The following is a 24,712-nucleotide window of genomic DNA, read 5'->3' as shown; positions in this document are numbered from 1 at the left end:
TACCTTAAATGACATGTGGAGCATCGTGACTTCTTCATGACCGAAGAAGCCAAGGCTTTGATTAAAGCTATTTCCTGCACCACTATGTGGAACCCCAAAGTATATCTTCTAAATTGTGAAACAAACATAACATGATCTGCCTCTGTTGATCATATTCAATCATATTCAGGGATCATATTCAAGGATTAAAGCTCTGTGGTCAACAGAGCTTTACCTTCAAAAGAAAGGAATATATTTTTTAAACAATTTTTCAAATTGTTCCCATACATGAATACACTTTCTCGGATGCATACGCTTTTGAAATAGCTCCCATCCTGCACGTGCTCTTGTAAGACTGCCCCTTCCCTATCCTTGCCACCACTTGAGAGAGGATTTAAGGGAAATGCACAAATTCCCATGGAGACATTTTCTCCTTCTACCCTGACACCTGCCCCTTACCTACCATGCCATACTCCCACCTTTCTCTGAGGAGGATTTATGCCTTCCACCCCTCATCACCTCAGTCACCACAACTGCATCGCTCAAGACTCTTGGGCCATCTGTTGTTACTGGACCATTAGCATTTAAAGATTCAGGATAGCCAGTAATCTGCCCCAGTAACCCACCTTCCTTTCACCTGCTTCCCATCCCGTTGCCCCTTTAGCCCATGGTCTGCTATCAGCAAAATCCCCTGTATGCTTTGCCCACCGCTTCTTCTTGCTCTGACACTGGGATATCCCTGAACACACGCTCCCCACACCCGCCACCCTGCTGCCCTCTCAAGTGGTGGCTGTTTCATTTGCCACACCCCTCCCCAAGGAAAAAACCAGCATCTGTGAAGTACCCTCACCCCAGCAGCCTGTGACCCTTTTAGGATCTGCAGCCACCAACTAGTTTTCATTCTCCATCTCCTCAACATTTACACTTTCCTTTGTCCCAGGCATAGATTCCATGGGCTTCCATGACATTCTGTTTGCACTCCCTGTCTCCTTCCAGGTTGCCTTCCTCACCACCCCCATCCAATTCAATCAACTCCACACCTGCCACAGGGCAGCTGAATTTGGCTGGAGAAAAATAAGGAACGATGCGAACCTGTGGTCTCATTGTAAATTCATTGCCACGTGCCTTAAGTCGCCTCTCAGCATTCTGGCCTCCAGACCGCCTGGCCATGGTCATCTTGCCCCCCACTTACCTTAAGAACCATTTCACACACCTTCCCTCCTTCGTCTCTTTTGTCCCCCTCCTCCCTTTTGTTCTCTAAGCTCCAGCCCTTCCTCACACTCCGCTGATGACCTCACTTCTCACCCCACCCAGAGAACATGCAAGAAAACATGAGAGAATGTCCTTAGCCTCCCGCCACCAAATCTACAGCCTCCTTGCTGCATCTGTGACCACACAACCTGGCTGTCCTCCTCCTATTCCATGGCGCACGAGCCCATTGTTCCCAAATCCTCTCCACGCTCCTCCCTGAAATTCCCTGCAGCTTCTCGCTTCCTCTGTGGTATCAGGCTCTTTCCTCCTCTCTGTTGAGTCACTCCCAAGGAAAGAATGAAATGCTCAGTATCTCCCAGGTGATCTATGAAAATACCTCTTTGTCACTCAAGTCTCTCCAAGCCCCATTTCTCCACTCCCCTTAATAATAAAACTTTGTCAAAAGTGGTCTGGGCTCACCCTTCTCCTTCATCAATTCTCATTATCTGTGGAGCCCACTCCAGTTAGATGTTTGCCAACCTGACCAAAGAAAGTACTTTTGCCCCAGTCATAATGGCTTCCATGTTCCCCAGGCCAGTGGCCAGTTGCTGGTCCTGCCTCTCATCTGGTTGGTCTTCTCCTTTACCCATCAGCTTTCCTAATCTTGCCTGATCTCATACCTTCTTGGTCCTCCTCCCAGCTCTCTCTGTCCCTCCTCAGGCTCCTCACACCCTCTAAATACTAGAGTATCCCAGAACTCATTCCTGTGTCCCCTGTTTTCTTCCTTTATCTGCATTCACATTTCTATCCATTCTCCTTGTTTCAAATAACATCTCTATGCTCAACTCCAAAATTTTATCTCCAGCCCTGAAATCGCTCTTGAAACCCTGATTTCCAGATTCTGCTTTATTCTGTATCTTCTCCTTCATGTCCAACAGGCATCTCTACCCAACTTGTCCCAAATGGCAGTTGGTTTCAACACCTCAAGCTACTTCTCTCCCAGTATTCCTTGTCTCAGTAAATAGCACTTCCAGTACCCTATTGTTCATACCAGGAACACTGGGGTAAAGCTTGACTCCTCTCGCCTGCACCCAATAGCCAGGTCATCAGCAAACCCTCCAACACAGATGCCATATCTGCCCATTGCCCATCATCTGCTGCTATCCAAGCCAGGGTTGTGTCTCCCTCGTCCAACGGATAGTTTCTTCCTTGGTCTCCCTGCTTCTGTTCTACTCTCCCCAAACTGTTCTAGTCACTCCTAAGTCTTCTTATCTTTCTGGAGCCTCTTGATCACTCCTCAGCCACAGGGACTTCTGGTGGCTCTCACATGCGCTTAGCCCACGTCCACCCGCGTTCCCATCTATTCTTCCCGTGGCTTGGCAGCCCCAGCCTGCGTCTTCGGTACCTGGCACCTTATCATCCTCCAGGTCCCTGCTGCAATGCTAAGTGGTCCCAGAGCAACACACATGCCATAACCATATCCCATAAACTAGCCACACCAGCATGTCCACACTCCACGCTCCTTGATCCCCTAACCTTGCTTTATGTCTCCCTTCAAATACTTACAAGTGTGCCACATTTCAGTGTTAATATTTCTTGACTTGCTTCGTGTTTGACTTAGGTGTCCCATTAACTGTCTAAGGCTGACTAAAATGGGATAATAGTATCCAGCCTATGAGATTGTTGAGAAAGTTTTGCCTCGTGGCAAAGGTAGTGCTAGGTAAGCGCTAGATAATAGCTTTTAAAATAGCATACTTCTCACCTTGGCTTTTTCCTACCAGCCAAACAGAATAGGAACAAGAATGAGATAAACAAAGACAGAAATACTGAAATGAGTATGAATTTTATTCTTCATTAACTTCCGTCTATTTACGCTTGCAACGATTCTTTATAGAACATTGAGTCCCTTAAAAATCTAAATATAATCAGAAACAGAAAAAGCCAAAAGAGTTGAAGTGGTTGCCTCTATGAAGCAGGAGTGGGGGTGAGGCAGGTGTCTGCTTTTCTTTGTTGTAGTTTTAGGTCCCTTTGACATATGACTTCGATGCAAATGAAGTTGAATTACAAAAGAGGAAACACTGGGAGGATATACATGAACATGAGTTCTTGCTGGGGTGAAGGGAGGGTGGAACTCCTGGCAATTTTTTTTCTTCTTTATGCTTTCTAAATTCACAAAATATGATGTACAATATGTTTATTTGGCTTTTATAATGAAAAAATGGTACATGTGCATTTTTGTATATTAACTGAAGGCTTAATGGAAGACTTAATTGGTAGGACACATTTCGAATATGCTCTAAAGTGAACAATATAGTTCCTGGGTTAAGCCAGAGAACATACCCATCTGGGCGTGAAGACACAGTGACGGTCACGCTAAAGGCCTTGAGCAGGTGGGGCCGGGGCATTGGCGGCCAAGGAGGTTGGAAGCAAAAATGGGGGATCACCTGGCAGGGAAGATGCTGCTTGGCATTGTGATTGCAAACTGATTGGTCCTCAGGGATAAAAAGCGTAAATACTTTTGGAAGACTTCAAGGCAGTTGAAAAGAGGGCCAGACAGAGCTGGAAGCAGGTAGGTAAAGATGAGACAGTTTCAGGGTCATCTAACATTTTTAGCATCATGTTTTCGTTCAAATCTTCTGGCCATTTATTCGACGTTTGGGAAGGAAAGCAGGCCCGCCCCATGTCAGGCTGTCTGGAGGGAGCAAGTTGGGTCTCTGTTCACACTTGTCTCTGTGAACCTTGATGATCGATCGAGCAGGGCTCAGTGATCTCTTTTGACAGACTGCAGAAATGCTTTGCAAAATCTAGCGTTTGGAACGTCGCAATGTCAGGTGATGAAGAATCACTCCACCTTCCCCACTTAATGGGAGCATGCTGTCTGTTGCAGGACGGATGGTCGCAGTATCACTTTGTAGCCTCATCCTCAACCATCGAGAGGGATCGGCAAAGGCCCTACTCTTCCTCCCGCACGCCTTCCATCTCCCCTGTGCGTGTGTCTCCCAACAACCGCTCAGGTAAGCGATGCCTGTAGCCAGCCAGGCCTGCTGTCCCTTGGCCCCAGAGCCCTCCTTCCCACCCCTTAGGTGACTCCCACAGGAGGAGAGCTGTCCGACTTGGACATTTGCTAGAAGTCTCAAATGAGTCTGTTTTCTTTCATAGCAGTGGTGACTGTGTTGTGTTTACACAGACTCAGAGCAAATCTCTCAAACAGATTTCAAAATATCTCTAATAGGTGTTAGACCTGCATTTAGTCAGCAGCAAGAATAAAGACAGCTGTCAGATGTTTGCAAATCAGGGTTTTCTATGCACCTTTTTCCAACGTGGAATAGTTTGAGTAACATTGTCTTGATTATCACTGGAATAACAGAGCAGTGGAGAAAGGGCATGCTCTTTCTTGCTCTAGAGTGACATACATTTGAATATCCCATTGAGGGTCTCATTACCACCCCATATCTGATTAGCCTGTTGTTATTACCTTTAAACCAGCTGATAAATGATAAAGTCTCGTTACGAAGCGAAACCGTAACTTTTAAGTCACTCGGTCTAATTTTCTTTCTGGTTTTGTCACATTGCTATTGCTTACATTTTGATTTTTTTTTTTTAACGTTTATTTATTTTTTGGGGACAGAGAGAGACAGAGCATGAACGGGGGAGGGGCAGAGAGAGAGGGAGACACAGAATCAGAAACAGGCTCCAGGCTCTGAGCCATCAGCCCAGAGCCCGACGCGGGGCTCGAACTCACGGACCGCGAGATCGTGACCTGGCTGAAGTCGGAGGCTTAACCGACTGCGCCACCCAGGCGCCCCTGCTATTGCTTACATTTTGAACTAACTGTTCTTATTTACTTATAAAGACACTTTATACCCTTTTACAATCACATTATATACTGCCCAAGATTAAGGAAAAAATTAAAGGCAAAATAGGAGCACATCGTTTACTATATAAGTGACATAGTCTTTATTGTTTTTATTCACAGTGTAAGTTTGAATTTTTTATTTCTGCGTTTTGGGTTTTGTTGTAAGAAGGAAGCATGGATAAATAATCCTATCTATATGTGTGCACGTGCGCGCGCGCACACACACACACACACACACACACACACACACAAACACAGCTATATAGGCTTTTATTTAAGAGTGTCTCCTTGCTCTTTGCTGCCCTGGCCCTGGTGAGGAGCTATGAGACCTGCATCTCGGAGGGCATGGTAGAAGGGCACTCCCCTGCCCTTGAGATCACTTGCCATAAAACTTTACACTGCACTTTACTGTCAGAATGATGAGGAAAATCAGACATGAATGGGGAATATTTGACTGAAATAAATCACTCTCTCCCAACCCCATGAAAGCTTCTATTTTTAGTGTGATGTTACTGCTGCTAACGTTTAGTCCCCCACTAGATGAGAATCAGAAACCTCCGTGTAACTGGAGAAACTTCCACCTGCCTCAGAAGCACAGGGGTGGCCTTTTACATGTCCTACCTCCATACGTCCTTGTTTTTATGTTTTGTTTATTTTTTGAGAGCGGGGGGGGAAACGGGTAGAAAGAGAGGGGGACAGAGGATCCAACGTGGGCTCTGTGCTGACAGCAGAAAGCCCGACACGGAGCTCGAACCCATGAGCCCTGAGATCATGACCTGAGCCTCAGTCAGATGCTCAACCGACTGAGCCACCCAGGCACTCCTTACCTCCATATGTCTTAGAAAGATAAAGACCAGTGAGTCTGAGAAGCACGAGGATGGGTTCTTTCTAAAGCCCTAACTGTGAAGAGCCCCTCATTGTTAGGAAGATGCGAAACGGCGTAATGGATTGGAAGACGCCTGGAAGGAGAAGCGATGGCTTATCAAGACGCCATCCCAGCCATTCAGCTAGGCCGCCACCCGGTATTTCCTCGTGAGGCACATTGAAGACATCTAGCAAACACTTGTTGGCGTGATTGGATTTTTCCAGGAGTACGATCTTAGTTTCCTAGCGACTCAGACTAGTGTGTGAGGTCTTGAGATAATTACACACTTGACGTAGCTTAATAAACCCACCATCTGCACACTATTAGGTGCTAATATTGAGAACTTTGGTCAAGAGGCTCCAAAATATTGTCCCTTCGTGGTTTCCTGGCAGTGACTCATAAAAGGCCAGCCTTTATGCAGGAAGACCTAGAAACGAAGGAGCAAGGGCAGGGAAAGGACTTTCCCGGGAGAGGACAACAGAGAACTGAAGATAAGAGAGGGGCAGAGGTGGAGGAGATGAGGGAGACACAGTGGCCGATGTTCTGAGAACACCCAGGAACTGGATACACACAGCCCAGCCACGTTATGTAGAGCAAACACCATTTTCTTCCCTGTCTCCCCAGTAGACTTAACACCCAGAGATCCAGAGATTCCGATCCAACAGGTTCTGGGTGGGGTTCAAGTATCACTATATTTTTATAGTTTATTTATTTTGAGAGAGAGAGAGAGAGAGAATGAGAACATGAACGGGGAAGAGGCAGAGCCAGAGGGAGAGAGAGAATCCCAAGCAGGCTCCACACCATCAGCGCAGAGCCCAGTGTAGGGCTCGGTCTCACGAACCCTGAGATCATGACCTGAGCTGAAATCAAGAGTCAGATGTGTAACCAACCGAGCCAGCCACCCAGGCGCCCCTCAAGTACCAGTATTTTTGAAAGTATTCCAAGGATTTAGTTCTAATGGGAGGCCAGGATTGAGAACCTCTCGGGGTTTTGAGAGCTGAGCAGGGAGCCTCAATTTTGTTTGGATAGGTTTGAGAAGCAGGCAGGGCGCCTCTCGGGAAAGGATGGGGGCAACGGCCCCATCTGTTTCTCTCCTCAGCCTTTGGCTGTGATGTCTGCTAAGCACTCTGCCTCTGACACCGGTTTATTTGCATGTCTGTTTCCTGACCTCCTCGAGTTCAGAAAGTGACATGATTCAGGTTTCTGTTCCCAGTGTCTAGCGTAGGGATTTGCCCATAGGAGATACTAAGCTTGATGAAATGCACCAAGCGGCTCAGACACGGAAAAGAAAAGGACATTGAGGGAACAGGCAGGCCCGGTGGGCTGGAGCTGAGGGATCCTGCAGAGGGTGTGAATGATAAGCTGAAAGATATACTGAGGATTGACTGGAAGGGGCTTGGATACTACTGGCAAAGAGGGCTTTATCCAAAAAAATCAAGAGTTCCCCAGAGCTCCCCTAGCCTTAATAATTACCAGGTATGCTTGTTAAGTATGGACTCCTAGACCCACCCCCTGAAAATTCATATTCAGAAGGTCTGGGGTGGGGTCCTGGAATCCCTGGATTCTAGATGAGTCTTAAGGTGAAACAAGTTTAAGAAGCACTGTCCTCGGGCATGGAGGCTGGGGACAGATCTGGGACAGAAGAGTACCACACCCGAGCTCTACTGAGATAGGGGCAATTGTCTAAGCTCTAGACGCCAAGTGGTGTCACTGAGGAGCACAGACAGTGGCTGCCTCACTGCCACCCACACACTTAGACCTGCACTCCTTCCGACCCATCTCGGCACCCATAGGGCTGTTCACCTGCTGCCGACCGATCCATTCTATCTTCTAAGAAATCTAGACCTCTTTCTGTTTGCTTCCCTACCTCCAAGGTTAGTCTCTCCTCTATTCTGAGGGCACTCTAAAAACTCGAGGACTTCCCAGAGGGATCCTTTAATTACGACCCATTGTTTTAAATATGGAGACCCAAAGAGATGACAGGGCTCACTCCCTGGGTCCGGGGTGCAAGGCGTAGGTAGGAGATTGCTCGGGGCATTCATCAAGGATGTCTTTGCGCACCCCTGCCCCAGCCCCCTCCACAGGCTGATCTGTGCAAGTTGGGTCACGCCAGCCCCACAGAACATCCTAGTTGCTTCCTCTGGCTTCCTTTAGGGCAGTCTCTGAGTCACGTGGCGTTTAAGTAAAACCGCATTTATTTTAATCAGAGATTCTTCAGCATCAGTACCAGCGCCTCTGAAACACCTGATTTTTAAAAAGGAAGAAAAGAAGGAAGAGGGGAAGGGAAGGAGAGAGAGAGGGAGGGGTAGGGAAGGAAAAGAGAAGAGAGGAGACAGAGAAAACAAGCCTGATCTCATCTGAAAACTGTCCTGTGCACCTTAGGTGGGTCATGTCCCCATCAGGATGTCTTTTAAGAAAGATGGCCTCAGGAGATCGCCTTTAATTTCCTGCCCCCAAGCTGCATGCTCCCATAACTATAAAGCACCGAATGACAAGGACAAGGGGAAGGGGTAAGACAAGAGCCAAAAGAACACAAATCAGCAGGTCCACGCACACATATTGCTTCAGGTTGAGTCACATGTCTTCAGGACCTTAGCTGTTGGTGTGAAAAGCTATCCGTGCTGCAGAATGAGACACACAAAGTCTTCCTTTTGATTTCTTTATGTAGCAAGTGCCCCAGCTTCACCTCGGGAAATGATCAGCCTCAAGGAAAGGAAAACAGACTATGAATCCACTGGGAGCAATGCCACTTACCACGGGACTAAAGGAGAACACACTTCCAGGAAAGACACCATGACAGGTGAGCTCAGCTTCTTGCGTATTCTCCTCAGAGCCGGTGGCTTGATCCGGGACAGGGCCAGGCCGGGAGACTTCAAACCATGCTTGACAGCTCAGCAGGACTTAGCAGCTAGAGGGTCACTTGAGAGCTTGACAGCACGGATTCTCAGGAAGTGGGGACGAGATTAAGCCAGAGGAATATAACTGAGCCTCTTATACCTGAAAATGACTTATACCTGAAAATAACTAAGAGAAAATGTTCTCTATGCACATTGTATTCTCATTCTTCACCTACCCCTTTCCTTCTCATCTGCTCATCTCGTAACATTCCCTCAAATGAGAGAGAGGAGTCACCATAGATTTTCTTCTTGACTGACATAATCCAGAGTGGAGAGGACCCAAGATGGTGGGTGCACTATGCTTTGCTATTCTCAACAGAAGGAAGGGAAAGTGGATAAGAAAAGAGGGGGAAGGGAGGGGGGCGGTAAAGAAAGAGATTTCAATGAAACCCTCAGAACTCCTGTGGAGACATTTTCTCTTCTTGACATGAAACCAATCTCTTATCGTGACAAACTCCTAAGAAGATTCATTAAAACCAATAATCACACTTTCTATACGGAGGCATTGATCTTTTCTGCTCTTTATCCCTCACTACCCCAATCATACCCATTGCCTTTCCTTTCTCATCAGCTGGGACCCCATCAAGGCAAAAATTGGTGCCCAGCACCACCCATCCAGCATGTGCTGCTTGGCCTTTCTCATGACCAGCCTTGACCTTAACTCCCCTTCTGCTCTGAACAACTCTCCTTGGGGCAGTGTCACTGTTCCCATTCCTCATCCCCTCCAGGCTCTCCACACACTCCTCCCTGTGCTGGTTTTCCCCTCCTCCAAGAGACAGGACTTGGAGGTTCTGCCATAGAGGAGGTTGTGCCTGGAAAGCAGAGCTTCCAGAGCCATCGGGATCTCTAACAGGGATTCCACACCCTTTTTTTGCCACGTGGACATAGAGACGAATCCCTCTTGAAAATAGGCTGTGAGGAACATGGCCGGATGAGGCCATTCACAAAACTGGGGTATAAAGGGAAGAATCCTAAAGAGACATTGAGAACTTCTTATCAAGAGGATCTCCAAAGTGTGAGTTTCTCAGATATTATTTAGGTGTAGACCTGCAGGGAAGCAGAAGAGACAAATTGGATGATTTATTAAGGTGTCTTCCAGACCCAGGCCATCTAAGATAAATCTTTCTAATGGTAAGTGCACTTACCCCAGAGGCAGTGTTTTCCATGGTAACCGTGCATGACTGCAAAAAAGAAAAGCACAGTAAACAGATGCTCCCGATGCAAACTCACAGGTCAGCACTCTGCCTCCACGTACAGTCCCTACCAGGGAACGTCTCAGCCTAATGCCTGAACTCGTTATGCAGGATATACCTTCTTATTCTTACTACGTGCTGCTTTCCCCCCTTAAATGTTGTCCCAGTTGTAGACGAGCATGAACAAAGAAAGCTGTGAATCTGAATGCCGAGTCCCTAGAGCCAACGCATTCAGCAGAGAGTCTTATTTGTACCAATTACTCCAGAGTAGTGACACCAAATCCACCTGCCCCATTCGTTTTGTGGTTCTTATTGCCCTAGGTGGCCACATCACTGGCTGTCTGAGATGACCCATTGAGATTATAATTACAAGAATAATTGTGAAACTGTATTGTTATTTAATTTTTCTTTCTTGCCCAGTAGAATTATTCAAAAGGCTTTTTTTTTAATGTTCATTTATTTATTTTGAGAGAGAAAGAGAGAGCTTACGAGCAGGGAAAGAGCAGAGGGAGAGGGAGAGAGCAAGAATCCCAAGCAGACTCCGTGCTGTCAGTTCAGAGCCCGATGTAGGGCTCCACCTCACGACCTGTGAGATCATGACCTGAGCCGAAATCAAGAGTCAGACACTCAACCAACTGAGCCACTCAGGCACCCCTCACAAGGCTTTTAAATGTGGGTGTTTTTATGTTGAAATATTTCCAATGGTACATAATCATGCCCTGCACACATAGTAAAATAAACAATAAAATCTAACATGTTTCCAGATGTTTAATCTTCCTAGAAAATGGCAGGGAGCTTGGTAATTCCAGTATTGAGGTATATGTAATTTTTCAAACCTGTTTAAGAGGCTTAACCATCTTTGCTCTAATGTACTTTAAACAATTCAAAAATATGCTATCGGTCATTTAGCACGCCTAGAAGAGCAGAAGTCTTTATTGAACAATACGTTTATACAGGATGTTGCCTTTAAGCCGAGTTCTATGTAAAAGTTAGTTGCTGTTATCTACAGTGATGGTAGTGGTGGTGGAGTTGCTAGTGGAGGTGATGATGGGGGTGGAGGTGATGACGGTAGTAGAGGAGGTAGAGGTGAAGTTGATGGTAGTGGAAATATGGTAGTGATGGTGGAGGCGGTGATGGTGATGGTGGAGGTGGTGATGGAAGAGGTGGTGATGGAGGAGGCAATGATGGTGGTGATGGTGGTGATGGTGGGATGGAGGTGTTGATGATAGAGGCGGTGATGGTGGTAACACAGGAGATGGTAATCAGTAGGTGGAGGTGGAGGAGGTGATGGTGGAGGTGATAATGGTGGAGGTGGAGGAGGTGGTGATGGAGGAGGTGATGATGGAAGGATGGAAAAGGCGGTGATGGAGGGTGCAATGATGGTGATGGTGGAGGGGGTGATGATAGAGGCAGTGACGGTGACGACACAGGAGATGGCGATGGCAGAGATGGTGATGGTGATGGAGGAGGTGGAAGAGGTGATGGTGAAGGTGGTGACGGAGGAGGTGGTGGAAGGAGGAGGCATTTACTTAACCACCTTCCACAGTGGCATGAGTGAGTCCCCAGCCAAGCCAGGTGGGAGCCAAGGTTTCATATAAGAATGGAGAGGACGAATGGCCAGCCCCTGTTCTACAGCACTTTGCTTGTGCCCATCATTTCAGTGTTCACCTGCAGGTCACATCTCTTGTGACCGCCACATCAAGAGCAATACCTTTTCTCATTCACAAATATCCAGGGGACACTTACAGTATAGTACCTTGAAAAATATCTGAAGAACTGCCATCTCCCTTGTTTCTAAGACATCAGAGCATGTCCTACCATTTCCCCCAAAGAGAACACTCCCTCCACCTTGGGAAAACCATGGGAAGTTTCACGCTCAAAATGCAGCATGGGACAGCTTAAAGTGAAGCAGGCCCTTGCCTGGGCTCAAAATCTCCTCTGCTGAGCCCTTAGAAATGAAGATCCTTCGAGGTTTTTGTGCCAGCCTCCCCCCACCCACCTCTTCTGGATTCATTATCGAGCTGAGATGGAGTCTTTTGAAATGTCTCCTCCCTTAGTGTTCTTTTGCCACCGAGGAGCCTGCAGAAAGCCAATGTCAGCTCTTCATTCAGGCATGCAGAACGGTTATAGCTATTTCTTGAGGTCATGATTCCCTAGGAACGTTACGTGTTCAGAAGCATGCATTAGAGGAGGGCTGTGTGATCCCAGCAGCTGCATGGCCTGACTTTAAAATTCACCCAGGGGATTTTGCCCTCCCATCTGAGCTTCCCAAATGCCTTTACATCAAACGGTCCAGCCTGTTTTTGTCAGTGTCTCTCTTACGCCCTTTTAAAGCCATTCTAATCTTCAATATGTTGATTCAGTTGGAAATCGGGGCCCATACAGAAGAAGAAAAGCATTTCTTCATGAGTGTGCTCTTGGGTCAGACATACAAGGGCAGAGCATCCATGAAGACATCTGCTTCATGTGTCTGCAGAAGCTACAAGTTCAATCTCAGCTACACAGCCTCCTATAAACAGGTGAAGTGGACCAAAGAGCAGGAGGAAAGAACTTCCAGTAGGAACATCTTTAGCCCAGAAGCCACAACCATGACAGGAAGGGGGAGCAAGTCAAGTACGAGTGAATGATCCCCCCAATTAAAAAATGCATTTTGTTCTGAGTCCCAGAAAAACAAAATTTCACCTTGATGTGACATTTTCCATCAGCAAACCATAGCTCTGAGGGCCTCTTTTCTCAGGGTTACTCATTCATTCGTTCACTCCGCAAATAATGCTCGCTCCAGGAGCATCCACTGAGTTCAAGCACTGTCCCAGACGTGGGGATACGGATTTCTGGCCTCATGGAGCAGTGAAGGGAGGTGATACACAAGGAAGACACCAGAGCAAGCTCACCCACAAGCTAGGACCACATGGTGTTGAGTGTGATGGAGAAAATTAACAGGTTCAGAAGCCACAGGGTGCCGGGGGGGGGGGGGGGGCAGAGTTGTTTCACAGGGTTGAGATGGGAGACTAAACTAAACTCCCCACCACCACCACCGCCAAGGGGAGGCAGTCCAGAGGGCGGGGTGGGGGGGAATGGGGCGGGAGTGAGTTCCAGGGAGAGGGATCAGCCAGCACAACATCCCGGAACATCCCTGAACAAACAAACTCTGCGCGCTCGACCAAGGAAAGAGGGCCAGCATAGCTTGGGCTTCCTTGACGAGAGAAGAATGGAGGGAGACACTGTGGAAAATCGGACAGGGCCCCGATCGTGCAGCTTTTGCCACAATCACCTTGGCAAAGCCTTGCAGTGACATGATCCAGTGTGCCAAGCAAGGTGGCACTGCTTTGGGGAACAGGAAGGATGGAGGAGCAGCGTTGGGGAGGGCGGAAGCTGGTTGTCAAGGAATATTCGACAGCAAGGGTCTAGGCAACAGTACAGAGAGAGGAGCGTCATACACCCAGCCAGAGAATATGCCAGGGTGGTCTTCAAAATTTAGAACGGGCTCTCAGCTCTCACTTCCTAAGCTGAATTTCCTTGAGAGGACTTTTACTGCACAGCTATTTTGTGCTTTTAGTAAGAGTCATGGGTGGGGTGATAGGTATGACTGGCCTTGTGTCTCGAGTTAACTGTGCCTGTGAGAGAACAGCTATGGTGTGTCATATCCTATTTTATTATTCCACGGACACAGGAAACTAAAGAAACGCTTTTCTTTATTTCTAGAGTATTTTAGTATAGGTGCTGCCGAAGCGAACACATCTTTATTTCTAGAGTATTTTATACCCCAGTGACACTTGATAATTTTTTCCAGAGCTCTCTTAAATCATGACCTTTTAGGGGCTATGAGGGGAGTGGTGCCCTGGGGCCTTCCTCTGGGCCTGAGGCATGAGCCCCGAGGGTTCTAGGAAGGTTCTAAGTGAGCAGGTGGGCAAACCCTGCCCGTGTCTTTGGAAGCTGCTGGCCACCAGAGGAGACCTTCCTTCCTTTCGGCTACACCACAGGCTGCTCACAAGACAGGGGGAGGGGCTCCTGGCCCTGTGTCTATTGGGTCCCAAAGCTGCAGCCTTCCAGAAGCACAGGGCAGAGGCAGATGATGCTTCCTGCCCATCCTTGGGGCCTTTGAGAAACGAACTGTCTACATGATGATGAAGCACTCTGTGAGCCCAAATTAGAAACTGCATTCCTGTCGTTCTCCAGCTCAAACCTAAGCTGCTCATGCAGATTCCTGCATGCTTCAATGTGGGAGACAAACCTTTATTACCCGCCAGTTCTAACTAGAGAAGAAGGCAGTCACCCTGGCAAGATAGCCGTTGTTTGTTGCCCCTGCCCTGACCCTGTGGACAGTCTGAATGTTATTGCAAGAAACCCACCTGCTGTGGGAATTGTATAGAATCGCTGTTCATCTTTCTTAATATCTGCATGTAAAATGAAGTGTCCAGGGCCGATGAATTCTTCCCCTTGGCAATGGACCTTGGGATGGTCCCAGAGAAACCAAGCTTTGTCAGGGCAAGAACTCACCTTGATAACCATCATTCCTCACTTGAAATCTTGCTCTCTTTGCTAATACTTTTTGTTTCCTTCTCACTTTCAGCTCAAAACACTGGAATTTCAACTTTGTATAGGAATTCATATGGTGCGCCCACCGAAGACATCAAACATAACCAGGTAAAGGAGATGCCCGCATTTGTATTCATTTTCCCCTTCGATTTATGTGAAAGAGCCTGGAATTGTAAAATAATAAATTAGCTTCTGCGTAACATACATAAAGGACCGAAAAAAGAAAATCACCTTTCCTCCACTCACATTTCACATACCATACGTGGGGTGACCACGGTCACCAGAACAGCCTCAAATTTGAAAACAAACTTTGATTTCACTACAGCCACCTGCTCGGGGTAGAAAGCAAGTTCTCGGCTGTGACCCACAACCAAAAGGCTCAAATACGCAAGTGGACACAGTGTGTAATTACTAGACAGGGATTAGGTGGCTCCTGTAACCCAGCCAGTTCTCACATACAGCTCGTTATACATGATGGTTTCCAATAAAATAAAGACAACAAGTGCAATAATGGACAATGAAGTAACCTGCGTCGAGGAATGCCTCGCTATTCAGTCTAGTTGGGGAACCAGCAGCCTCAGCACGGCCCGGGAGCTTGTCAGAAAGGCAGAAGAGATTCTTGTCTGACCCCTGCCCCTAATCCATCCAGTGCAACAAATGCATCAGAGCTGCCTTTTTTCGAGGCGTTTAGGTGATGCGTGTGCGTGTCCAAGTTTGAGGAATGCTAGCCGTAGCTCCGTCCAGAAGTGCTCTTAAGTTTGTGAGTGTTTGTCTTATTTGGCAAATATTCACTGAAGGCTCGTGTTCCCTGTGCTTCTGTGGGAGCTATCAAAGCAAAAGGCACAGCCTTTGCTCCTCCATTGACTGACAGCTTCATACATTTGGCCCCTGGAGTGGTCATGACAGAAAGACGGCTGTTCCTCATCACTGTTGGCCACTGATAACCACTGCTAGAGCTGGCTTCTGCTGACGCTCGGGATTCCTGCCACAGGTCAGGGAAGTTGGGCTGAAAGATAAATCTGAAAGCTGTTTGTTTGATCACAATAACCAGATGACATGGAAGTTAGATGTGCTGTGTTTAAGCATTTCTCAACACCCTGTGGGGCAGCGTCTTTGAAAAGGAAAGGGACTCCCTTCTAGCAGATAGAATATCTTGTGCAGGGCCGTTTCCAAAAGGAGGAGGACACGAAAAGTATCTCCTCGACCTTAAATTACCTTTTCCTCTAATCACCCATCAGCAGGAGAAATGGTGGTGGGTAGAGGAGTTATCCCTTTGCCCTCAATGTTCCAGTCCATGCGGAGCCATTCTGGAAGACAGCTGGTGTGGTTCACAAACCCCCGGTGAATGCCCAGGCCCCACGGCCCGCCTGACACGTTGATAACATCTACTTGGCCTCCCTCAGCTCCGGTCTTTGCTAAAAGCAAAGAGGTCAATGAATAAATAAATAGGTGCATGAGCACTAGACAAGAGAGCACCGGGGGCGGCCACCAGCCGTCCGCGTGTCAACGTGCCTGCGGGAACACAAAGGAAAATGGAAGCAAAATGTATTGGAAATGCCAACTTCAGTCACGGAAAACAACTTTTATATTTTCGCAAATATCAGGTACAGTGAGAGAATTGGTTGTAGCTCTTAATGATACTTGTCAGGATGTGATAGGACCCTGACTTTGCATCCAAGAGTATAGGAATTGTCTTTAGTTTCCTCAGGTTAGGAGAAGCTCATCACAAGAATGGAACATATTCTACACCAGTATTTCTTTCCATGGGATTCCACTAGCGCTGGCAGCGAAGAAATGTCCTGGTGTGGCCCAGAGGTCCTTGGCATCTTACAATGTGGCTGCAGTAGTTTCCTAGCACTGCTTGCAACCTAGATATACAGGAAAGTCCACAGTGGCTCTATGGGCAATTCTTTTCTCCAGAGCCTATTCTGAACAATGAAGCCAATTGGAATTAATGTGCTAGGATGGCATCACTGCCTGGAGGGAGGGCGTGACATAATGTAACCTTTTTCCCAGCATGCCCCAGAACATACTCAGCCTCAGCGCGAATTGTCAAGGCCATGGTGCCCCCGGCGAATGCTGGGAAACCCAGCTGGAATGGAGTGCGAGCTCTGCAGCATTTGGCAACACAGGGGAGATGCTGTAGACAGGCCACTGGTTGAGCTGAGTCCCACAGTAGCACCTGGTGTCATCAGCTCAGTGCCATCATTAGTCCCTGAGAAGGTCCAGCAAAGGGAAGTAGATGATGAGACTCTTAACCCCATTCTAAGATCAAGCAGCAATTAAAAATGTCCACCAAGGGGCGCCTGGGTGGCGCAGTCGGTTAAGCGTCCGACTTCAGCCAGGTCACGATCTCGCGGTCTGTGAGTTTGAGCCCCGAGTCGGGCTCTGGGCTAATGGCTCAGAGCCTGGAGCCTGTTTCCGATTCTGTGTCTCCCTCTCTCTCTGCCCCTCCCCCGTTCATGCTCTGTCTCTCTCTGTCCCAAAAATAAATAAACGTTGAAAAAAAAAAATTTTTAAAAAAAATAAAAAAAAAAAAAAATGTCCACCAAAAAGAATTGTTTTTCCCCCCAAAATTTCCAAGGTAAATCATTATGACACTCCAGGAAACTCCAGTGTTACTGGAATAAACTTGGGCTCTGTTTTGAGGTATGACCATCCTACCCATTCAAAAGAAGAGGGGACTTGGTTCTCTTCCAGTTGGGTAGTTCTAGAGACAACCTTGTACCGAGCCTCCATAATTTGGATTTTCTGGCCACGTGGACATGGCTAGTCATTCCAGATGGATGGAATGCTTTCATTTTTGGAATTTTCCTGAGTTGAGAGTGACCTCACAACCTCACAGGTAATAAAAGACCAGCTTGAACAATTTAACCAGGAGGAATATGCCAGAGTCCGTTCCATTTCAGTGCTGACGCTTGTCCTCTGCTGAGCACTCTAGTCTCCTAGGTGTCTCAGTCGTCCGCCAGGCCTCATGAACTTCACAGAGGCTGGACAGTGACTCATCTCCAAGAAGAAGCAATTCACTGAGGGAAACTGGTTTGAGGTAGGTCTCCAAGAGGAGTCAATGACAATAAGAGCTGGGAATGTGGCCCCAGCTCCAAATGCATGGGCAGGCGAGTCAGGGTCCAGGGCAATGGCCATAAGCCAGGCTTTCCATGACTCAGTGGAAAGGGAGCCAAGCAGCTGCTCAGCTGTGGCTCTCCCATGAGACCACCTGGAATTCCAGTATCATTTTCACTGAGTTCCAAGCCTTACGACTCCTAGAAGAAATAGCCATTAGTCTGAAATAACATCTGTGGTCCTTGGTTTTTATATCTCCAATCAACTGGTTGCAGACATCATTTTAAGAATTAACTACTTAGGGGCGCCTGGGTGGCACAGTCGGTTGAGCGTCTGACTTCAGCCAGGTCACGATCTCGCGGTCCGTAAGTTCGAGCCCCGCGTCGGGCTCTGGGCTGATGGCTCAGAGCCTGGAGCCTGTTTCCGATTCTGTGTCTCCCTCTCTCTCTGCCCCTCCCCCGTTCATGCTCTGTCTCTCTCTGTCCCAAAAATAAATAAACGTTGAAAAAAAAAATTTTTTTTAAAGAATTAACTACTTAAACTCCCCCAAATTGTTATTGAGCTTCTACTAGTCTATCACATACTGATAAAGAAAAATATCACATTCAACTGCATATATATAGCTAGCAACAGAATTTTTTGTTCCTAAACTAGAGACAAAGGGGTTTGGTGTTTTGATGACCACCATTAAAATGATTACCGTCGACATCAAAACAGCATCTTGAGGTCCTGGTTGGTGTCCTCAGTTTCACTGGCAGGTGGGAAGAGCAGGTGAAATTGTCCTCAGAGATTCAAGGAGAATAAGGGTTTGCTTTTGGTCACCCAGTTCAGAAAAGGAAAAGACTCCAACCTGGTTCATCTGCCTTCTTGTCCCATCTGGTCTCCTCTCTACCAGTGGTTCTCAAATTTGAGCATGAGCCAGAATCCCCTGAACAACTTACTAAATACACATCAGTGGCCCCCCACAACCCCAGAGTTTATGACTTGGTGGGTAATCTGCATCTCTAACAAGCTCCAAGTGATGTTGATGCAGTTGAACCAGACTTTGAGAACCGTGAATCCTTATCACATGACCTCTTTCATTGTATATTATCACCCTGAGTCTTCAGCTTTTGCCGTGTGGTCAAGTTTGAAGATCTGTAATGGGCAGCTATTTCCCTTGTGTTAGAAAGAAATACAGGTTGTAGGCAAACTCGGTGAGGAATCAACCAAGTTTTCCTCACTATGCTAACAGAACTGGGGGGTAGAGAACTGGCACTATCCTTCATAATTTAAACTCAGCATTCTCCTATTGAGGAAAAGGTTCAACAAAGGTGTCTTTATGGGAGCAGGAGCCACAGGACAGAGCCCAGTCTCCCCATGTGAGCCAGCTGGTTGCACCTCCCCTTCCCAGAAAGGACGCTGCCTTAAGGCAAAAGCAGACAGCCTCAGGCTCCTTGGTTGTGCCACGGTCTCACTGAGCCGCAACAGACACTCAAGTTCAGAATATGCCACTATTGTATATGAACATCATTCTACTGCCTTCATAGAAGTCTGCTTTATGCAAACAGTACAATGTAAAAAAAATGCATTTATTTTTAGTTCCTCTATGGGGAAGGCTTATATTCGGGAGCTCAAAATATGTCCAATTTTGAGCTCTGTCAGATTATCCCTTAGAGTAAGTTATAAAATAGAGCCAACATTCCTCCACTGTGAATGTGCATCCACAGTCAACATCTGCACGACCAGGCCAATGAGCAAATTTAATCCCTCCAAACACAGCAGTGCCACCTGTCACCCATCCTGGATAGTTCATTTACACACACTCTCAGAACCACAGAACTAACTCTTAAAAGGGGTTGACAAGAGACTTTATGACCAATACAGATGAATTAAAGAGGGCAAGTCCTCAAGGTAAGAGACTAAGATAAACGTGCCCGACCTAAAAACGTCCACCAACCAGAGAGAACATGGCAACAGTAAGAAGTTTGAAACAGGTTGTGCAAAAGCCTGAAAGAAGCAGCCACTGTGGAGAGCCATAAGCCTGTGAGTGATTTCCCCTGCAGATCTCCCCATCTCTGGCCAATAAGACTGACACAAAGAAGTGAGACCTTTTCCAAGGTTACTTTTGTCCACTAGCCTCCCTTCTTATTATAGAGCCTTGGGTCAACACAGTGAGGCTGGCCCTCAAGCCTGACCGGTTTGGCTGAACCGAAACTGTGTTTGTGTGGTGGAGAGAATGTGGACTTCTGACTCAGCCAGACATGGATTCACAGTCCAATCTCACACCACCACTAGCCATGACATCTTGGAGGAGTTTCTTAATTTCTCTGAGCTTCAGTATCTTCATCTATAAAGTGGGAATTGGATGGATGGATGGATTGATCCCAATAGGGAAGGAGAGATACATGATGAGATAGATAGAGACATATACATACATATATATACACGTTTCTGTTATTAAAGGTTAAACAAAGAGGAATTTGTTAAATGTTGGGTATAGCGCCCACTGACATAAAAGCACAGTAAACTCTAGCCCCCTCCCCGTGTGATTTTCCTAGATCTTCCAGCTCCTACCCTTCGTATGCTCGATGCTTAGTAGCAGCACAGTGCTAGAGCACAGAAGTTCAGCATAGCACACAGCTCTTCAAAGGATAGCAAAGAGCGCCTCAGCCCAGCCACGTAATTTGGTGGACCTGGCCTTGTTTAATTGCAGATGATGAATTCCAAACATCCCTCTCATGGCCAGGCTCTTAGGCTAACATGTTTCACAGGTAGCCCAAAACCTCACTCATCAGCACCACTAACGAGAAGTGTGGGACATAGTGGATGGCAGCTATGATGAAGAACAGGTCAATTACTAGTGTAAATCAATTACATGTAAAAGAGGGAGGTTCACTTACTTGAGAGAAGAATTATGTGCAGGTCATTAGAAGCATTCATTTACACACAACGTGCTGATTACAAGTCATTATTAACGAGGACCAATTTCTATAGGATGTTGCCATGCTGAGCTTTAGTTAAATTAATAGGGAATTACTGAATCTGCTTGGAGGTGATCATACTGTGTTTCTTTAGAAGTGTTCTATCATTCACACCAGACCTTCTTCCCAGTGACTGCACATGAGCAGAGCTTCACAAGTGACTGTGTGCCCTAGCTGCGGGGACGTTCCGCTCATTTCGGGTGCATAGTGCTAGAAAAGGGACCCCAGAGGCAGTCAGAAGGGAAGAGGAGAGCCAGACCTCCACATACAGGTGTTAATTACCAGCCCATGAACAGTCTTGGTCTTACTGTCCTTAAAACTAAACAGGTGGAACTAGTTCTTGACTTTACATATCTCAGAGGCTCATGTGACCCCTCTAAATTTTCAAAGCCTCCTACATCAGACAGTAACTTGCAAAGGACAAGAGGGCAAAGAGCACGGAGGTGGGCTGAAGGGATACGAGACAGTACTGAAACCTCTCCTCCTCAACTAAAATCTTCATAACCCCACATCATTCTCAAGTTCAATAAATTCTTACGGAAACCAAGTTGGGGAATATTTTCATCCTCCTGAATACGTTATATTTGGAGTGGATTTCCTGTTTTCAGTACATGCTTGTCTGTGCAACCTTCTGATCACTTAGACAGGTGTGATGGAATGACCCTACCAGTGGGAAGCCTCCGTCCTCCAGAGGGGTATTGATCACAGCCCAACTGCGCGGGTGGAAAGATACCCAAGTGACCATTAGACCTCATACATCTTCACCGTCTCTTTCTCTGGGATTGCAACAACCAATTGTAATGGGAAAAAAATGCAGAAGAGAGGAAGATCAACTAGTTGTGTTCTATAGCGTCTAGTCTATGCGTCTTTAATTTAAAAGGTTATCTACTAAAATGTTCAGCTGTTGTGGCAGTTTGGCAATTCCTTGAAGAGTTACACCTCAAATTATCAAAAGATCCAGCAATGCCACTTCTAGGTCCATACCCTGAAAATTGAAAGCAGAGACTCAAACAGGTACTGGTGTGCCCACATTCATTATAGCATTATTCACAATAGCCAAAAGGAGCAAACAACCCAAGTGGCCATCAACAGATGAATGGATAAACAAAAAAAATACGCATACAATAGCATATTGTTCAGCCTTAAAAAGGAAATCCTGTCCCATGCTACAATACGGATGGCCTTTGAGGACATTACGCTAGATGAAAGAAGCCAGACAGAAAAGGACAAATATAATATGATTAGACTTACATGAGGTGTCTAGAAGAGTGAAATTCAGAGAGACAGAAAGTAGAATGGGCTGCCGTGGGCTGGGGCAAGGAGGAAAATGGTGCGTTATGCTCAACGGGTCCAGAATTTCTGTTTGAGGTGATGAAAAAGTTCCGGAAATGGGGTACCTGGTTGGCTCAGTCGGTTACGTGTCCGACTCTTGATTTTGGCTCAAGTTGTGATCTCACAGTTCGTGAGTTCAAGCCCTGATGACAGTGTGGTGCCTGCTTAGGATCCTGTCTCTCCCCCTCTCTCTGCCCCCCCTCCATTCTTTCTCTTTCTGAAAATAAATAAATAAACTTTTAAAAAACGCTCTGGAAATGGATAGTGGTGATGGCCGCACAATGCCATGAATATACTTAATGCCACTGAAGTATACATTTACAAGTGGTTAAGATGGCAAATTATATGTTAACGTATGTTTTACTACAATCATAATCTTTTAAAAAGATTATGTAGAATGCTAGTGCATGGACCCAGGCACCAGCTTATAAAAGGAAGGGCGATCAGAAGTTGGCAGTGTCTGGAGAAGAGCCATGGTGGTCGATCGGGAGGGTGGGGGGCACGGCCCAGCCCTTAACATGGAAGGCTTGAGTGCCTGGCCGTGGGGGGGTTGCATCAAGGGAAAGCGAACCAGCCCAGGTGGATCTTCTTTTCTGTGCAGGTTCCAGCACAGCCAGTCCCACAGGAGCCCAGCAGGAAAGACTACGAGACCTACCAGCCGTTTCAGAATTCCACGAGAAACTACGACGAGTCCTTCTTCGAGGACCAGGTCCACCATCGCCCTCCCGCCAGTGAGTACACCATGCACCTGGGACTCAAGTCCACCGGCAACTATGTCGACTTCTACTCAGCTGCCCGTCCCTACAGTGAACTGAACTATGAAACTAGCCACTACCCGGCCTCTCCCGACTCCTGGGTGTGAGGAGCGGGCGGCACGAGGCGCTCCGGGAACAGTGCATGTGCATGCATACCACAAGACATTGCTTTTTTTTCCCCCTGCAAATTTAGTTTGTTCAAGCCTGTTCCGTAGGAAGGCTGTGATAACCAGTAAGGAAATATTAAGAGCTATTTTAGAAAGCTAAATGAATCGAAAGTTAACTTGGAAGTCAATAGGAAGCTAAAACGATCCTAAATATGACATCGTGCAACACCTTTCTAGTTTGAGCTGTAGAGTATAAAAAGTGCTTTATATTGAACGTGGCTGAAGGCAGCAGAGGAGACGGTCGGGGTGGTGGGGCGTGAAGGTTGCAGTTAAGCACAAGGGACAGTGTAGTTCACACACTTTAGAGGGACGGCTTCTCACGCTTTGTTTACTCTCTTCATCCGTTGTGATTCTAGGCTTCAAGTTGCATTGGGGTTCCTCTGTACAGCAAGATGTTTCTTGCCTTTTGTTAATGCATTGTTGTAAAGTATTTGATGTACATTACAGATTAAAGAAGAGAAGCGCATTGTGTATATTACACCATGCCGTGTTTCCTCATCTATGGTTCTAAATATTGCTTCAATTTCAAACTTTTGAAAGATGTATGGATTTCCAGTTTTTCTTTTCTTTTCTTTCTCCCAGTATGTTTTAACAAAAAAAAAATGGGAAAAAAAGGAATATTTAGCAGTATTGTTCGTTCTGATATGTGAATTTGTTTGTGGCAAGTAAGCAAGGCATTCAGCAGTTTCTGACAATTAACATACATCATTCCACACTCCTTGTCAACAAAGTGCTTTTTCACTGCCTAAAATTTTAGATGTAGATATTTGAAATAGATTTTTTCATTTATACCAGTTTTCTTTATGATGATACAGTGTTAAAAGAAAATAAATTACAATTGATCTGTCATCCATATTTGCTAAGAATGTCTATTTCCAAGGACCCTATCTTACAAAATACACATTCTTGCCTGTGTGTCTGTGCGTGTGTGGGTGTGTGTATGTCCACGTATGTATAAAAATGACCTGTGTGAGATTTTATTTTGATAGAAGCTACTTCATTCGCTGTTCATCTTGTACAAGCTTTGTTTCTGGTTTTCGGTATAAATGTACATCACTTTGTTCTTCTCGTACTCCATCTATTCTTCTGACCATCTAGTGACTCAGGATATTAGGCCAGTTGAAGTGAAGTTATAGGATTTTCACACATTCACACATTCTTGGACACCACCTCTTTCTACAGGTCCATTTCCTTCCACGTTTTATGCCCTGGGAACACAATAAACCATGGCCAACTCAATAATTTCACTTTCGGGCCAATTACTTGAAGTATCAAGAAATGTAAACTGCTCGCCTTATTACCCCCAAACTTTCTGTTCATGTGGCAGGGAGCAGTGGACCATTATGGATTAGATTATTAAAATTGAACTTGAAGCCAATGTTAGAATAGTGGTTAACAGAGCTAAGAAATAAGGCTAACCATTTACAAGAACACGGGCTGTGGGTAAATCAGCTTTGCTCTTAGATGCAAGTGACTGAGGCCAGTAGGTGCCTAGTAAATGTTAACTGTTCTTGGAAAAAATAAAAATTAAATAACAAAAGAAATTGGCTGACCATCTTCCTTTAAAACTTGCTCCCCTTCACTCTACATAGTTGAATTCAGCGCAAAGTCCAAGATCAGTGGTTCCTTCTCCAAATTTAGCAACAATCAAAAAACTTTTTTTGTTCAGGTGTATTTTTGCAAATGAAAAGCTGATTTCCAAAATAGAGCAGGAGACACAAATTTGCTTTTGAACTGTCCTGTAAATTACCTGCAAGTTGGACCCTGTTGCACTGTTTATTCTAGGACTGGATTCGACATTGGTGGGTTCCCTCACAGGAATGCTCCAGCCCCCGTGGAGAGACAGAAAATTAGCACTGAGTACAACGTGTCCTCCTCATCCGTGAACTAGTGAAGTTCATCGAGGCAGAGGTTA

The 24,712-nt window shown here is 46.3% G+C and overlaps 1 protein-coding gene across 5 annotated transcripts in view; it reads left to right on the top strand.

Annotated features, from left to right (window-relative positions):
- Nucleotides 1–23,646, top strand: part of CTNND2 (catenin delta 2) — a 945,427-nt gene extending 921,781 nt beyond the window's left edge. For all 5 annotated transcript variants that reach the window (XM_086676153.1, XM_086676178.1, XM_086676183.1 and 2 more), the window contains 4 exons: nt 4,058–4,184; nt 8,560–8,691; nt 14,552–14,625; nt 22,477–23,646. In XM_086676153.1, coding sequence (XP_086532279.1) covers nt 4,058–4,184; nt 8,560–8,691; nt 14,552–14,625; nt 22,477–22,737 — 594 coding nt within the window. In that variant the 3' untranslated portion in view covers nt 22,738–23,646. The remainder of the gene's footprint in view (nt 1–4,057; nt 4,185–8,559; nt 8,692–14,551; nt 14,626–22,476) is intronic.
- The last annotated feature ends 1,066 nt before the right edge of the window (nt 23,647–24,712 follow it).

This window comes from Puma concolor, chromosome A1 (assembly GCF_028749965.1).
Source record: "Puma concolor isolate L17-30 chromosome A1, mPumCon1.1.hap2, whole genome shotgun sequence".
Classification (NCBI taxonomy): domain Eukaryota; kingdom Metazoa; phylum Chordata; class Mammalia; order Carnivora; family Felidae; genus Puma; species Puma concolor.
The sequence above is the reverse complement of the archived record's forward strand: the minus strand, read 5'-3'. Positions and strand labels throughout refer to the sequence as shown.